This window comes from Talpa occidentalis, unplaced genomic scaffold (genome assembly GCF_014898055.3).
Source record: "Talpa occidentalis isolate TD23 unplaced genomic scaffold, MPIMG_talOcc4v2.1 talOcc4.11, whole genome shotgun sequence".
NCBI classification, from domain to species: Eukaryota; Metazoa; Chordata; class Mammalia; order Eulipotyphla; family Talpidae; genus Talpa; species Talpa occidentalis.
The window spans coordinates 34,973,135-34,991,401 of record NW_023601104.1 but is presented as its reverse complement, the minus strand read 5'-3'; the positions used below and the strand labels follow the sequence as shown (position 1 = coordinate 34,991,401).

Sequence of the window (18,267 nt, the reverse complement as noted above, 5' to 3'; positions counted from 1 at the left end):
CAGCTGCCAAATCCTATGGAATCTAATTAGAACCTGGCCAATGGGCGGCCGTCTGCACGCTGTTTACAGGGCGATCAGGGTAGACAGTTTTATCTTGTGCCGCAGTGTCTGTGCCGCAGTGTTGAGGCGGCAGGCAGGATGCAGAGTGCTGTTTGAGTTTTCTGTGGAGTCCCTGGGAGGGACAGCTTTGAAAGACAGTTTCTAAAGAACGAGAAATAGGAGGAGTTCAGTACCTGACTTGGGGCTGTTCGTAATCAAGTGCTGCACAGCAGGGAAGATCATTTTCAAGCGTTATGAAGTCGGAGAAAGATCCTGAAGACGAAGAAAATATCCTTAAAGATCCCAGCTAAGTGTAGCACAGCATGAAGATTGCAGAGCAGGAAGATTTGGAGAGAGACCACTCACTTGTTAGGCGTGTGTTGGAGGCTTGCTTTGTGAGCTGCAGGGATTTGTAACTTAATGCGGAGTAGTTTGCTGTTAGCAACAAGAAACTAAATCCTGTCTAGGATGAACTGTTGGTTTTCTTGTGCTCCTATGAACGGAGTAGGTATCCCTGCAGTCCAGTGTAACAAAAGATTTTCCATTAGGCTGTTTGAATTGTGTTCTTTTAAAATGCACTACTGCTTTATGAATTTTGATTTCTTTGTTTTATTTTATCCTTTCTGAATTAGTTGATAAGCAAATTGGGGTTAGTGAAAGAAAATAAAAGTTCTTGTTTCTTTTTCTGGGTTTAAAAGTCACATGATAGAATCTTAATAATTGAACAGTATTTCTGTTAACTGACAGTGGGCCAAAATGGAAAATGATGTTTGGTGTCCCAGAACTGAAAATCACATGCTAATGTGAGATTTTAATCATATTTACTAATTTTCCCCAAACCCATACTTTTAGATTTTACACTTTTTAGAGTCTTGAATAGCTCCTTTTCTCTATCAGCAAGTTTACTTGCAAAGAAAGTTGAGGTTGTTTTAATTACAAGGGTTAACTAATCAATGTAGAGCAAGTATTTATGTGCTAAACATGACTTAATCCCTTTGGCATTTGAAAACACGGTCTTCTAAGCCTACATCTACTACCACTCCCAATTTCAAAGTCAGTAATCTGTTGTTTTGTTTTAAAGCTAAAGAAAGGAGATGCCTAAAATGTAGTTTCCACTCATTAAGTAGGGCTAGTCTCTACTCAAAATTGGTAGTTTATGGTTCATCTCCAAATTTGCCTAATTTAGAGATAACTCTGAAGTTTGTATAGGTATTTGAACCAGATTCCATTAATATATTAAATTCCAGGAATGAGTAAAAATTTTAATGTTTTTATCTTTTTCATGTTCAATTTTTATATTCATTCTTCACTTCAATTTTTAATGAATATACTGCTTATCTGGTGATGGTCATTTTGGGGGTATTGGAATAGTAGGTATCATATGGATCAAACATGTAGAGGATTTGTTTTGTGTAAGTGGTGTATTTTTATTTTTATTTCTAGAGATTTGTTTATTTATGGACATAGGGTTGGTTTTGTAAGTTAAGTGAAAAAGTCTTTTTTTTTTTTTTTTGATGTAGAAATTATATTGGACTCAGCACAGAACTTAATATATTTGCCATAAATTACTTTAAAAGAGTAAAACCTTACTTGTTTAAATATTGGTTTCCTCCACTATCTGAAAGTAGAACATTTCTATTTGGTGTGACTTGGTAGGCTATTTTGAGGGTCTGGGAATGCTACTACCATTAATGTATATGGAAAATTTTTGAACATTCCTAGACCCCTCCCCCCCCCAGAAAAACCTACCAAACCATACCAGATAGGAACATTCTTCTTCAGAATAGTGGGGGAACCTATGATGTGTATTTTAAGTTTTCTGAACTGTTGCAGGTTCTGACATTTCTGCTTACTATGAAAAGATCTAAGTTATTAGTATTTTATGTTGTTTTGAACATATTTTCTCCAATTGAAGCTAAAGATAACTTTGATACAATTAAAATGTATATCATGCAGTAAATTCTTCTATTTAAAAAATTAGTTTAGTCCTTTCATATGCATATACATTGTTTTTATTAAATTAAAAATCTTTAAACTAAAGTAGTCAATGTTGACTCTATAAAACAAGGAAGAAGATGAAAGTGATCTGTAGTCCTACTAGGATTTTTAGTAGGTTTTTGTTTTTGTTTTTTTTTTTAGTTCTTTCTGTGTAGGACTTTCATTTTATTCTTATAGGATAATGAATTGCTTCCTGAAGTGTGTGTGTGCATGTGTGTGCGTAACTTACCTCCATAAACTTATCTCCAACAATGTCTTTTAAAAAACTGCAGGGCTAGGAATGGGAGTATTTCTACATCTAAGGATCTTGGGCTGTGATCACAGCCAAATCTGAAAAAGTTATTTGGAGAATAGGATAAGCCCAGTGATTTCAGAAATCATGAGAAGTCATGTTTGGTCTTGGCCACCTAGGTCATTTGGTGTCTCTGGAACCTCGTCTTCTCATGTGTTAAGTGGGGACAATAAGTTTAGCTCACTAGGGTTATTTTAGTAATTCATGCCTGGCACTACAATAATTTCCTTTCTTTGCTCTGAAGGCAAAGAAACCAGTCAAGAACATGAGAAATGTACTTTTTCTCGAGCATCATTTAAAATTATTTCTTATAGACCATGTATTTTGGACACATTTTCTAACTCTGCTCTTCTCTGGAAGTTAACATAGTAGGTGCAAGGGAATTTGGGATGCAATAAGAAATGGAATGATGTATCATGTGCTGCTGCTTTCCCTTTAGAAAGTCTTTCTAGTGTAGTATATGTGGTATGCCATGTTTACTTTTTCTTTTTCTTTTTCTTTTTCTAGCATGCAACAGATTGGAACAAGTATGATGACCGACTGATGAAAGCAGCAGAAAGGGGAGATGCAGAAAAAGTGTCCTCAATACTTGCTAAAAAGGGAGTCAATCCAGGCAAACTAGATGTGGAAGGCAGATCTGCGTAAGTATTACTGATGATTCCCTAAAGGGAATTTGGGTTGAGCCTTGGGATGTAAATGAAATTTGCAAATTCTGGTTATCAACTTTTTAATTAAAAAAATCTTTACCAAAACCCATGGTTTTGAAACATCACTTTCAAACATTATGCACTAATAGCTGTACCCAATGTGAAAGATTTTCAAGATATAGAGAGAAAGCTTAAATGCTCCCCAGTTGTCTAGTTGTTTAGACTCCATAACAAACCACAGGATTTGGGTTATTTGGAACATTTTTGTCTATAAGCCTTTTCTTATTCCTTATCATATTTAAACCTTGCAGTGACCCTCTAAAGGAACTAGGAAGAGGCTTACAGAGGTTAAGTAACTAGGTCTAATCTCATGAAGAACTACAAGTTTTCTTTCTTGATCTTTTCTTTCAACCTCCAATTCTTTTTTGTGGGTAATTTGCTTAAATGAGAATGTGAGAGCAGAAAGGGAGACGAATAACTGGTTTGGCGAATAACAGGTAGTCATCCTACTTGTGTTTGTGTTACTGAGCTTTGTCTATATGCTTATGAACTGTCTATCTTTTCCGCAGTCCTGTTGAGAGTGCTGCTGGTACTCCTTTCTATAATTATAGCACGTAAAACCTCATCTGGGAAACTCTCCAAAGTTAGAGAGAAATCTCATTTTCCTAAAATTCTCATTTGGTGAAAAATCTCATTTCCTAAAATTCTTTTCAGTCTTATACTTGCATGGCATGAGTTTATTTAGAATATTCTAGCTGTAAAACAGATACTAAATATAGAAATGAATATTAGGAAATGAATAGTTAATGTTTGACCAGTATTACTAGTATGTTTGCTTAGATATTTCAGTAGAGTAAAAATAGTTAAAGCATGATTTTAAAATTAAGTAGCTTGAAAAAGCAATAAAATTGGAAAAGTTCTAAGTTTTTATGTAGTTTCAATTTTATCAAGTAGGTAACTGGTTATTTTGAGTCCTGTCCACCCTTTTTTTTTTTTTGCTAAATTTTAAGTTATTTATAAGGTTCATGATATCAACAGTGAAAATATAATATCCCAAAGCGACAATTTTTCATGATTCTTTTCCTTTTAAATGCCAAGATGTTAGAAGATAAAGAGAAACTTTGGGATGAGGATCTTCGGGGAGACTTGTTTCTTGAGTCCTGCCCATCCATGCTTTGAATGAATGTTTGACTTTTAGAATTTTTTTGCTCTAAGGTTCAATTTTGAATGAAATAATTTGTATCAATGGTCAGAGTTCTGAAAATTTGGTATAATTTTAATATATCAAGTGCATAAAACTATGAAATTTAGTTTGTCAACCGTATGAATAGTTTTTTGAAGTTTTCGCTGGAAATAGAATTCTTTTTGAGATTCATAAGATAAAACATTTTCCTTTGTTATATAAACTGAATTTCCCTTAATTAAAACATATTTAGTGAAGTAAGGGACATGTTACAAATACGCCTCCTATATTATTTACAAGTACAAAACAATTTTATTTTTAATTTCTTTTTTGGTTTTTAATTTGAAATTTAAAACAAAAGTAACATGACTTTTTGACCTCAGTCTATTTTCAAAAATGAAATACTGATCTTTGCAAGTTTTCTTCCTGTTCACCTCTCTCCTAGGGTGTATCCCTTTGCCAACCAAAATGGTCAGATTTACCATGAATCTCTTTGCCACTTTGAGAACCCTGCTTTCTAATTCCTGTCTCCCCTCCTCTCCAAACTATCAAAGTGAGCCTTTGTCTTTCCGCTATTTTACCTGGAATTAGATGCTACAGGCAAAAAGTACCCTCACACTCCCAGCTCACCTCTCTGGGTTTCTTGTCCTCCTCTGCATGCTGGCCCAGTAATTTTTCACTGTCTTGTTAGCTCACAGGTGTCTTTAAGAATGTGTCTTATGTTTTATGTGGTCTTTCTAGTTGTCCTTAGAGGTAGTGATTGTCCAAATTTCCTGGATCTCCTTTTTTGGAAGCAGAAATACATTTTTAGTTTAGAAAAAGAATACTTTTTAATTACAATAGAATATTTCTGTAAAGCAGGTCTTCAAATTTTCCTTTACAACTCTTAATCTAGTGATTGATTTATTTACTATCTTTAAGCACATCTACCATTTATAGCACACCAGCATTAATAATGTATTGTGGATTTGTTGTGATTTCTGCCCATGTTATATCACCAATATAATGCTGACTTATTTTGAAGAAAGAAGTCTTCCAAATTTTGTGAGCTATAAAATGAAAACAAGCAAGCCAAAAATGATATAGCTAAAGTTGTTGGGAGTCTAAACACCTTTGCTTAAAGGAAATTTTCATTCCTCAAGAAGTTCTAAGGATACATTTCATGGCATGATTCCCTGCATTAGTGTTTCAGAGTGATTCATTGATACCTTCAGCTTATAGCAATTTGATTCTACTATAAGGAGAACTTCTCTGATTTTTAAGAACACTATATTTCTTTTATCAGAAAGATTTCTTTCTTTCTAATTCAAATTGCTTTACATAGTAGTACTTGGTGTCTTGCTTTTATATCTGCCATAATATTAATAGAGACACGACTAAGTGTTATATAATGAATGGATTTGCAAGCAGTCTCCAAATTTTGTTTCTAAGCATTCAGTTATTCAAGTATTTAAGGACCATCATCTCTTTGGTACTGGGGATAAAATAGGGAGCAAATCAGACAAAAATCCCTGCTTTTGCTGAGTTTATAGTTGAGTGGGAAGAGATTCATAAACTGTAAAGGAAATAAATCTCCAATTTGTGTATTACATTAGAAAATGTGAAATTCTAGATAGAATAATAAAGGCATAAGTGAGAGCACCAGAATTACTAAGGTGTCAGGAAATGGGGAAATAGAAAATAAATGGCATGGTCAGGGAAGACTGCTGCTGGAGGAGTACAGAGTGTGTCTGTACCAGGCACCTTGGCAGCTTGCACCTCCTTTGTCTCCTGGCATCTTCAGAGTGCTTAATCTTGTTTTGGGTCTCCATTCTTCACCAGCCCAAGTTCAGTGTCCTTTGTCATCAAGTCCTGCTTCATTTACTAGTTTCAATTTAATGGAATATAATCTGTGCCAATTCTTATTGCACACAAAATATTGCTGTAAACATTTGTCAGTTAATGAAGTATTAGAGTATCAAATACATAGTGGGGTATTTTGTAATCTTTTATCTTGAATACTAGATAACATAAAGTTAATTTCTGATTCAGGCTTTACTTGCATTATTAGGAAACTTGTTCACTTACACCTTCTAAGTTCTTTGGTTGATAATAATAAATTTGATATAAGACATTAACAAAAGAAACACAAATTTCATGCCTTCTGGAACCCCAAAAACCTGAGATCTGAAGATAGGCAGTTGAGTCTTGAATGCCATCCTGAGCTAATTAGCAGGGAGGGTGGAGATTTGGATATTAAAATTGGGGGTGAGGGTAGAAAATTTATAGGGCGAAGAGCAAGTGTTTGCTATGCTATGCGGAGAAGTTTTTCTGATCACAAGTGATCTTCAGTATTAGCTCTCTTCTGGTGCAGGTCCTCTAACTCAGTTCTTTTAGGCAGTTAAAGGGAAGGTAAATAGCTCTTCCTGGGTCTGCTGGGCATTCATTGTCTTCAGCTGGAAATAATTATTAAGACAATTGAACATTAATATATTCCTTTGGTTTCTAGACAGCATTGGTCCCTTATGTAAATGTGGGTTAAAATGAATTTTTCAGTAATACTGGTTAGATTTCTTTTTTCTTGTATTAAAAATTGTGTGTGTGTGTGTGTGTGTATGTGTGTGTGTGTGTGTTGAATAAAAGGCAACATTAACGTTTAATTGACCTTTGGTACTTTCCATTATATAACGGATTTTTTTTTTTAGCTTCCATGTTGTGGCTTCAAAGGGGAACCTTGAGTGTTTAAATGCCATCCTTTTACATGGAGTTGATATTACATCCTGTGACACTGCAGGTATGTTTGCATGTGGTTAGTTACAAGGTAGAAAGGTTACAAGCATTGTTCACTGCTAGTGTTCTTAATCAGACTTGAAGGATATTTAAAAAGAGAGATCCTTAATTTTCTGCTTTTATATTGTTGAGAAAAGGTTTACTTCTAAAGTATCATTATGGGGGAAAGATCAAGTACAGGTAATTTAGGAGAAAGGATTACTGAACCCACAAGCAGTTGGAGACCTGAAGTGCAGTGACAGGGAGCAACCTACATGGTGCAGCAGACCTCTCCTGACTCGCCCGCTGCTCCCCTCAGCAGTGTACTTCGGTAGATCTGCCTGTTCTGTTCCCCACTCTGTCTCTGGTGAATCCTCTCACCCCCTGCATCTCTGACCTGTACCCCAGCACTTGTATGCATCAATAAATAAATCTTTAAAAAAATAAGTAAAACCATAGACTCTGAAGAACCTTTAGGTGCCACTTAGCTTATATTGACGTATTTGTCAATATATGATAATCTCTGTCATGAAGTCATTCAGTATTTGATTGGACTTTTCTTGTGATGGAGAAAAGCAGCCTCACCATAATGATCACAGCAAGACTGGCTGACACTCCCAGCACGGACATAGCTACCCTGTGGAATGTTCTACTCCTTCTGACTCTCTTTATCCTCATGTCGGCCTCTGGGGCTGTGAGGCACTGACCCCTTTAGTAACTTGCCCTGCGTCCTTCAGTGGCTGAGCAGTGGTCCTAATGATCATACCTCAAGAGAACCCCTTTCTGTGTCTGGTTAACTACTTACAAAAACGTACTTCTTCTAGCAGTTTAAGTAGCTCTTTCTGGGGCTTCTGCTTAAACTTAGTCACATCTGTGTTTGTCTTTTAAAATCTTGCAGCATAAGTTTGTTTGCACATCACAAGATAGATCTTTAAGTATTTGAATATAGCTATTCTTGTTTCTCTGGGACTCTCAAAAGCTTATTTCTCTGCAACTCTGTCTTCTTCAGTGACCACTAAGAGGTGATCTAGAATAGAATTTTCTTAGCAACTTTATTTTATCCTCTGGCTCCATGTATGGCCAAATAATTATGTTGCTGTTAACTAGCATTATGTTCACAAATAGAAGGAAGGAAAGGGGGAGGAGATGTTGCTACTGAATTTTGAGGTAAGGAAAATTTTTTACCTGAAGAGATGTCAAATCTAAATTAAAGATCAAACTCACAACTTTCAACAAACAGAAGGACATGTTATTACTTACGTATCATTCCATCTCTCCATCTCTGTAGAAGAATATTTGTTTCATAAATTTTGAACCAACCATACCTCTTCAGAAGACTTAGGACTTCACTTATTTATGGTGCTGATTCTAATTCAGATTCAGATTATCTTTCTTGTTTTTGTCTGGCTTCTTCCGCCCTGGACATTTTTGCCTATGGCCAATCTGGTGACACTTGCCCTCCCTCCTCCAGTATAGATGAAGCTCAGTGCTTCCCTAAGGCAGCAGCAGACGTGGTCAACTCTGTGACACCCCAGCACACCCTTCCTCATTCTTTTTTGTCTTCTGCTATTGCTGTTGTTCTGTCATGTTTTTCTTTGTTTTTAAATTATGTCTGTCCTTAGAGTTGTCCTTTCCTGAGGACAAGCACCTTGTCTCATTTGCTGTTGTTTTGTATGATAATCTAGATATGGATATTTGATGAACTTTTGGTAAAGAAACTTTATGCATATTAGTCCTTTATTAGCTAGCAGTATGAAAGTATTTTGAAAATAATCAGATTTTAAGTTAATGTAGCTTTGAGGTATTTTTGGCCCAGGTCTTAGCAAGTCTGCACCTTTGGTGTCATTCATGGTGGTTGGCTTTAAATTTGGTGTTTCCTTGACTTTTTGCTACCCTATCTCAAATGACTGGATTTGGAATTTCCTTAGTCCTGACCTGATGGTTTTATGTGACCAAGTTTCTGTGACATTTTCTTGAATACCTGGGACTGTCACCACCATGCTCCCCTCAAGGCCCACCCTGCTCTTCTGTCATTGCTCATGTGGGTGCCTGTTACTCTATTACCTTTCATAGTGTGAAATATTTTTAGGAAAATTGTTGGTGGACAGGAGCAAATTGAAATTTGTAATCATATCTGACTTATTTGTAATTAGAGGATGTCTAGGTGTGGTTGAATAGGTTGTGACTATACCTGTTTATATACCTGTACTCATGCTTTTTGTTCTAGAACCACATGAGTCAGCTATACAGAAGTTATAAAGCCTAGGAAAACTTGTCCACTTATTTAAACGTGTAAAACCGAAAGAGAGTTGAAAGTCAATGTGTTCATTCTTCCTAGATAAGCAGAAAATGAATTGCTTCTTTTCTGGCAGAAAGTTCTACTCATGAAGTCAAATTATGTTTTAAGAAGTTTGTGAAATTAGAGGGAAATTAAGAGCCTTAAAGATTGGAAGCCTGGAGTAGTCTGTGAAGGTGTATGTGTAAGGAGATATGATTAGAAGAAAAAGTGTTTCAAAGTAGAATGTTCGCTGCAAATTTGCCTATTTTTTTTAGTGTTCAACATTGACCTTTCAGATTATCTTATAAATCCTCCCTGCCCACCACCTCCCTTCACCCCTGTTATTTCCTTTAAACCAGAATATTTTAATACACTTTCTATTTGAACAAGTTGTCTGATTTTCAGAGACACAGTCACTTAATGAACTTAGTTGATATATAAATATCAGAGAATTCCCTTTCTTTGACTTAACATCTCTTTACTCTCTATTTTCAGATCTTCATTGCTTATGTGAAATCTGTTTATCTTTCTCTCCCTCTTTCCCCCATGCTTTTTTTCATCTTCTCTCTCCTCCTCCCATCTCCCCTGTGTCAGTATTTAATTAGTGATACTGTCTCAGGCATGAGGTATTGGAGATACAGTGGTAAACAACACAAATTCTTGCTCTTCATGGGTTCGTATGTTGAATTTTTCTTCCCACCTACTTTGTTTTGGTGTGTATACAGTATCTCTTATTAAAATATCAAACTGGGTGAAACATCATAGAACTGAAAATATGCTTACAAATCAGATCTCCTGTCTGCTAATTTTAGAAAAATGAGTCATATCACATGGAAAAATCACATGTGAAGAAAGTAACCCTTCATATATATTTTAAATGATTTCTTTCATAGGGAGAAATGCTCTTCACCTGGCTGCAAAGTATGGGCATGCATTGTGCTTACAGAAACTTCTACAGGTAATAAAAGTGGCAAATACTGAGGTGTTTTTTTTTTTGACTGCAAATAATAGAAGTGTTTTTAATGTGTTTTTGGAATTTGAGATCAAAGAAAATACTAGGTTAACCTTGACTATTAGCTTACACAATAGTTTTTCCATCATTTATGAAAGAATGTGAACAATAAAGAGCAAAAGATCTGAGGGAAGTGAATTGCATAACTCAGTGTATTAAAAATAAATAACAAAGACTTGACCTTCCTGTTGACATTAGCTAGAGCTTGGAATTTTCTGTTGTCTGGTATATGACATAAGATAAAGTGATAAAGCATAGGATCTTTCCCGATACATATGAACATCAGTAACTTAGACTGCATACTATTAACCCCTTCAGTCTATGATCTAGTGGGTTGTATTATGTTTTCAGTGAAAGGGGCAAGTCATATATTACCACAAATATTTTTATTTATGGTGTCTTGCCTCCAACTTTCGTGCAGAACTCATTTGATTTTCTGACTCAGTTGTTCATGTTTTAACTCTTGCTGGAAAGAAAACCCCAATCAATAACATGATTTTTTTACGATTGTCATATGCCAGATGTCTTCCTGTTGGTAAAATACTGTCAAAACATGTTATTATATTTGCTTCACATCAAAATATTTATTGGCTAATATTCTTCAGTTGTTTTTTTAAACATATGGACTATTTTAAGGATAAGTAACATTCATTTGAGTCTTGATATTTAATTATTTTAAAGTAAAAGTCCTAGATCACGAAATTTCTATGTGTTAACAGTACAATTGTCCCACTGAACATATGGACCTGCAGGGAAGAACTGCTCTTCATGATGCAGGTAAGCAAACATTTCAGTTGGTTATAAACATTTGTTAAAATGACACGGCATTAAAAATTAATTTCAAAGTTTTAACATGTATATATCTGTATAATCATGAAGAAACATTGTGGAGCTCCAGGCACTGTGTATATGTTTGGGATTTGGTAGGAGAAATGGGAAGGAGGAAGACTTCTCTTTCTTAAAATCTACATTTTCCTAATTAAGGTGTCTGACTCTCATTTTTCCCATCTGCAAAATGTAATTAATAATTCTATTATAGTAAATGGCTATAAATGAATTATAAGTAGTGCGTGGCATGTAGTGATTTCTTAATTAATGGTGGTGGTGGTGGTTATTTTGATTTAGAGGTGTCAGTGCTGAATTTCATATTATTATAATATGCTTTATTTAAAAAAATCTACTAGTAATCTACAGATTTTATTAATAATCACACTTATGTATTGATTTATCTGCTTTATTCTTGAGGTGTTTTAAAGGAATTACTTAGCAACAAGTTAGATATTAAATATCCTTGGAATCAAAGATAGTCTGACTCTTATAAGTCTGAAATTCCTACATATTACTAGGAGGCTGAAGGAAAGCAGTATATTGAAGTGGTTTGTGGTTAAAAATATTACATTCAAATTCAAACTTTTATAGTTTTATAGTTAGTTTTCATTCTTTTTTTCTGTTTATATTAATATGCTTTCATGATTGTTTAATCTCACACAATGTATTTTTCTTTCATTTGTGTATGGAGTGATAATATTTGCAAAGAACTTTTGTGTACAATGTCATTTGAACTGTATAGTGACCCCTGTGAATTACTATATAGTTTTTTTTATTTGATATTTTATGATAATTTTGTGATGATACTTAAATAAATAAAAACATAAGCCTAGACTTGCTTGTAAAATTATGGAAACATCAAAATAAACTTGCAAGTGACATTTAAAATCACTTAGAAATTCATCTTTGTAGTGCTAATTTACTGTGCTTGATGGAATTTTAAAACTGACTGCTGTCTCTTGAGATATGAATATGTTACATGCTATTTCTATTCCTACTACTTTTTCCATTTTTATAAAATTAATCAGTCCATCTTTATTAATAATTTTGAAAAGTATTTTTATTATGACAAATTCCAAGCATACATAAAGTAGAGAGAACATTGTATTAAAAATACCTTATACTCTTCACCCAGCTCAGACCGTTACTAACTTGCGGCCACCTTGATTCATGAATATCACCCTCATTATACTCCCCTCCACTGGCTTGTTTTCAGTCAGATCCAGACATCATATCATTTATCCATAAATAATTCAGTTTGTATTTCCAAAAGATATTTATTCTATTTTGTAACCTAAGTGTAATACCATTATTATGCTTAATGCATATGAAAATATTTTCAAAGTCATCTAATGGGTGTTCTCTTTTTCCAAGTTATTTATCTTTGTTTCTTATGCCTTATTGAAGTATAACTTATGTATAAAAATTGCACAGAATTATCAGCACAGTATTATGCACTTTAAAATGTATTAAAAAGATGGAACTCATGCTTTACCTCACATGAAAAAACAGTCACAACACATACACAGGAAAGGACACAAGGAAACTTCTGGAGGTAACCCTTATGCTTAGTACCTTGATTGTGGATAGCACCGTGTATGCTTTTGTCCAAACTCATCAAATTGTATGCAGTACTAGTTATGCATTTTTTTTTGGTATGCTATATATGTTTTGTTCCTGTGTTTAAAACTGGAATAATATAACCAATTGACATCTTAACATTTGTTCATTAGGTGTATGGATGAAGTTAGAATGAAGACTAAGTTGATGTAATAAAAGAACTCAAGTATCAGCAGTGGCATAGGTCAGCAGGTCATGCATTCATATCCATGTTTAAGCTAGCAGGAAGAGGCGCGAGAGTCTGGAGGAGCCCAGGCCCAGAGTCTTAGGCCCAGATTTGGAAGTGGCAGATTGCCTTCAACTCACATTCCATTGACGAGAGCAAAGTCAATCAAGTATTTATCTGCAAGGGAGGCTAGAAGTGTAATTTCTAGGTGACTAGTCATGGTCTTGCTGCTAACTGCTGATGAACGGGAGAACAGATTTTGATGGCAAATTGCGTTTTCTGCTATAGCCCAACTTTGGCCGTTCATATATTCCCACAACCCCTACCTCCCACATATTGAAACTATTGCTCCCTCCCTAAGGGAAATGAGATGTAAGCCAATGCAGTTATTACAACTAGTTCAAAGCTCAGGGTGATATGTTTTTTTCTCTTTTTGGCTCTGATGTGTGTTTTCATGATCCAGCAATTTGTAAACTCAAAGAAAAGAGCCCTTTTCTTCACAATACATAGTGATGGAACAAAGCCAAGTTCAGTGAAATAAAAGGGAGAATCTGGAAAATACAGCAGTCACTGGTGCTTAGCAGATACCATATTTGCTGCCTAGCAAATCTTTTGCAGTGACCCCTACTGAAGTCTGGGAGTAAATTTCTTAGTTAGCTTCTCTGGATGCCCCCATTCTGTATTCTAAGAGAGATCCCTGTCCATCATCCTCTGTGGCCCCTACCTCTGCTTTCCGGGAGGTTCTTGTCCATTATCTGCCGAAGCCATAGATAAGGTGGTTGCTGGACAGCATGCATGCTATAGAAGCTGTTTAAGAGCTGAAACAACCATACATTTTTGCCAACTCACTGCTAAGGTCTTGGTAGTACAATTCCCTCAGAACCTTGGGAAGTTTCTGGTCTGTCAGCTGCTTCTGGATGTCAGGAACCATCTCCAAAGTTACTTTCTGGACAGAGTTTCTAACCCTCCTTTATTTCTTGTCTTTATTTCTAGGCTTATGATTCTTTAGCTCATTTTAATGACCCTTGCCTCAAAGCCATCTGAAATAGTTGTCTTGGATAAGAATATAATTTCCTCAACCTGATGTTTAGTCCAGAACTGTTATCTCTTTCTCTTTTTTCCCTTATTAAGAAGTTTTTGGGAAAAGTTGTAAGCAACAGTGGTTTTAGATCCTATCATCTGATAGAGAAACAGTTGACTTCCCCCAAGCTTCCAACTACCTCAGCATTATTCCCTTCCTTCTCTCTTCCTTGATGGAGCCATTCCTGTTTAACCTCTTCCTTTTCTTACCATACCTTAGTAAATGCAGTGAGCGACTGCCAACATGTGCAAAGACTCTGGCTCTTCACACTGCTCCCTCAGAGAGCCTCCACAGGCACATGCTGTGATGGCGCTCCTTCTGTATTATCACAGATGATAGTGTTATCAAATATCCTGCCATAGCACAAGAAATATCATGCGGTTTCTAGCCCAAAATATGTTTCCTTTCTACCTAGGACCCAACCTCTAAGCCGGTATCATATGCTTTGGGAATTTGTTACAGCTGTACCCCGCATCTTAGAGCAGTTGTTGTTAGAGTTAGAGAGAAGGCTAGGCTGCTGTGGAAACTAACATTTCTTTCTTTTGTTCCTCAGTCCTGATGCTCAGATTAGCCTTTGCCTTTGTCCATGTGCCTGTAATCATGAAGGGACCCATATTTCTTCCATTTTGTAATTCCACGAACATTGTCTAGGTTCTTGTTCTTCTTTAAGCTGAAGTTGCTAGTGGATACCTCTGTTTTCCTGCTGCAGGAAGGGAAGAGATTGTGGGGGAATGTATAACCATTCCTGTAAGCCCTAGATTCAGAAGCTTGCACACAGCACTCCTGTCAGATTCCATTGGCATAATTTAACTCACATGGTCACAGCTACGTGCAAGGAAAACTGGGGACTGAGGTTGGCACATGAGCCCCAGGGGCCCAGCACAGCTTTATTACCATGGCAGAAAGGGTGGTGAGAGGCTGGCCAGCTGATGCTGATCTCCACCAGGGTGCCTTTAACACTGACTTTATCTCTTCAATTTGTTATAACTCTAGAATTCATTACATTTTACATTTTTGCATTTTTTTTATAACTGGACCTGAATATTGTTGATTTTTTGATTCCTGAATTAATGTGTCAAGTTTCAGTTTTCCTTTTCATTAAGATTGACTCGTCAATTTATATAAAAGACTTAATTGGGTTAAAGATGTCAGAATTGAAAGTTTGTTTTATTTCCTTATGTTTTGTTTTATTCTAGTGAATTTACCACCCCCCCAAAACCATTGACTTTGTCAGTACTTTTTGATACTAATAATCTGGTTTCAACTCATAGGCTTAAAAAAAAGCAACAACAACAACAAAAAAACTCAGGTGGAGTGTAACCACAGCCCCAATTTATGAATTTAATAATAATTTTTTTCAAATATAAATATGATCATGGAAGAGACATCATATGATATTGTATTTTTTAGCAAAATGACCCTGCTTTCCATCATTATGGGCAGACATAGTAATCTTCTGCTTTTTTACAGGAAATATGAATTACTTGAGTCAAACTTTATTTACTGTGTCTCTTTTGTAAAAGAAAAAAGAGAATATGAGTCTTAAAACTGAGCTGACACTCCAAAAGTCAAGTCAGTTATAGTCATGTTTAAAAATATAAACAGAAAATGTGTTTGGTTTTTATTACGTGTGTTGCCCTTAGAAGAGAAGTATATTCTTGTCTTCTGCAAGGATGATTGTATTCCTTGGTCCTAATCAATTATACAAAATTTATAAAATAATCTTTTCTAATCAATTTTCAGATAGAAAATTAATGCTTATAATGCTAAAGTGACAGAGGCTGTGAAGTTTGGTAGTTTAGAAACTAAAGAACTTCTGCCTTTCATGGGCCTAGCAAAGCACCACACGTCTTACCAACAGATGTTGAGCATTTATCATTTTCCTTTGCTCCTGAAAGCGATGGCGGACTGCCCTTCCAGCATACAGCTGCTTTGCGACCATGGGGCCTCAGTGCATGCCAAAGATGTAGTAAGTAAATTTATGTTTATTCTTTTTTTTAAAGATTTACTTATTTCTGCAGGCTAGAGGTGCAGGGGGGGTGGTAGAGGGCGGTGAGAGGATTCACCAGAGACAGAGTGGGCAACAGAACAGGTGGATCTACTGAGATACACTGCTGAAGGGAGCAGTGGGCAAGACAGGAGAGGTCTGCTGCACCCTCTGGGTAGCTCCCTGGCCTGCTGGGAATTGAACTGGTGCTGCAGTGGCTGTGGACAGCTTCACATTGTTGTGCTTAACCCCTTGCGCCACCAAGGAGGGCCAAATTTATGTTTATTCTTATTTCAGAACTTGTACTCTAACTTTTATGTTTGAGGAGATTTGTTAGCTTAATGCTGTTCTATTTTTCTTGTTGCTTAGGATGGGCGGACACCACTTGTTCTGGCTACTCAGATGTGTAGGCCAAACATATGTCAAATGCTGATAGACAGAGGATCGGATATTAATTCCAGAGACAAGCAGAACAGGTAATTCTTTATCATGGCTTCCTAGACACCAGCAGGATGTGCAGTGGTTCTGAGTCAGTGCTATTGTGACTTGGACTTTTCTTCCAGGTGGGTTCCCTCTTCCTTTTTTTTTAAAGAGTCCAGTAGAAGGAGGCAGCAGAAGGACCTAGGGGAAAATGGCAAGATGAATGTAAAATAATGGCAGTGATGAAGGTCAAGGAACCGAAGAAAGAGGAATTATATCCTAGTTTTTTTAAGGTTAAAGTCTATGATAAAGTGAGTACAAATAAGAAATAAGGGAGAAGAGCAAAAAAATTACATTTAAAATTTTCTTCATTAGTGAATCTTTTGAGATTAGAGTTCTTTGGCGTCCTGGAGCTCATATGTTTCAGTGTAAATTTTCTTAAGGTGTTTGTTCTCTACACCCTGCCACGTACAATATCACTTCCTTCTCTGAAACCAAATTCATTTTTGTTCCCTAAAACTCTCTCACTTTATTTTTGCTTCTGTATTGGATGTTAATTTAGTTGGTATGTGCTAGTAATTTAGTTGGTATGTGCTAGTAATTTCCATCTATGATTCTCCCTTTCCCCTTTTCTAGGTCTAGTGTATCATAGGGCTCTACTGTATCATAGTGGTAATATTATTATTACTAATAATAACATTACTAACGATTATTATTATTACTAATAATAGTTGCTCTTCTTCCACTAGTTGAAGCATTACAGTAATTTATAGTAAGTTTCTGAGATTTTATAGGCGATTACTAGTGAAATTGTTGGTTTCTTTTCATTTAATTTTATTCTCCTAAGCATGTATCCTATCATTTTGTAGTTCATTGGAAGTAGATAACAAAAGTCTTTAGATGTCAGACTTTATAGCTTTAATTGCTTTTATTGTTCAGGCATCTCATAGGAAGAAATTCTTAAGCAACTAAATTATTAATGTGATTTATTAAGAGAGAGAGTAGTTCTTATTACTTTACTTTTGCAGATATTCTAATCTGTTCCAAACATGAAAATTTGATTTAAAAATAAAATTTAGGATCAGAGTGGATGACCTGCCTAATCCATGTATAATATCTTACATTTTATAAAGCTTTTATTTTTCCAAGTATGTTTGTCTCTGTTATTTTCATTGGAACTTCACACACAAAAAAACCAGCAAGGTGAGCAATGTATATTATATATATGTTATGTAGCAGATGGTTTTAAATGTAAATTACAGCCTTGGTTTCTGACCCATATATTTAGGTTCCTGTTTCTTCTTTCTTTTTTTTTTTTTTTTTTGTGCTATATATAGTATTTTTACCCCAAATAGTGATGACTTTGTTAATGCCTATTGCATATAAATGAGAACCAGCAAATACTGGTGAATATAAAAGAGAAATAGAACGTACATATCAGAGTAAAAGCAAGAATTGCTTTCCTTATGCAATTCAGCGACGGAGATGTAAGTCACTTCAATTTATTAAGTCTGCGTTTCCTTAGTACTAAAAATAGAGGATTGGACAAAACAATTGCTAGGGTCCTTCCATATTTCCATGATGATTTGATTGTCTTGTTGCATTATTGCTATTTGCTGATACACTATTAAAGGTTTAAGTGCTAATGATTCTGTCATGGCAGAAGAGAGCAATGATCCATGACAGTGAGGTTAATCAAGGAAGCTTTATTTGAGAATGCAAGTTTTAAAATTGAGCCTAAAGATGTGCAGGTCTTCAGGTGGGCGAAGCATGGCTCTTCTAGGGAGAGAAATTGGGATCAAGGTCTGATTAGGATAGAGGGATTCATGGGGTGTGTGTGAGGGGGGTGGTGTGGCATAGTTCATGAAGGCTCTTGCGTAGTTAGCTTTGTTATTGCAGATTTTGAGCAAATGGAGCGCCACTATCAGATGTAGAAGGTTTTTATGGTACTTTATTCACATTTGTGGA

General features: G+C 35.6%; 1 protein-coding gene across 3 annotated transcripts in view; it reads left to right on the top strand.

The window, feature by feature from the left end:
* UACA (uveal autoantigen with coiled-coil domains and ankyrin repeats) overlaps positions 1–18,267 on the top strand; it is an 82,456-nt gene that overhangs the window by 37,938 nt on the left and 26,251 nt on the right. The window contains exons 1-7 of one of the 3 annotated variants that reach the window (XM_037502837.2): positions 50–543; positions 2,837–2,970; positions 6,844–6,932; positions 10,079–10,143; positions 10,917–10,974; positions 15,791–15,861; positions 16,249–16,355. In XM_037502837.2, the coding sequence (XP_037358734.1) occupies positions 508–543; positions 2,837–2,970; positions 6,844–6,932; positions 10,079–10,143; positions 10,917–10,974; positions 15,791–15,861; positions 16,249–16,355 (560 nt within the window). In that variant the 5' untranslated portion in view covers positions 50–507. Of the gene's footprint in view, positions 1–49; positions 544–763; positions 843–2,836; positions 2,971–6,843; positions 6,933–10,078; positions 10,144–10,916; positions 10,975–15,790; positions 15,862–16,248; positions 16,356–18,267 lie in introns of those variants that run through there. The other 2 variants (XM_037502838.2, XM_054688533.1) reach the window with 2 other exon arrangements.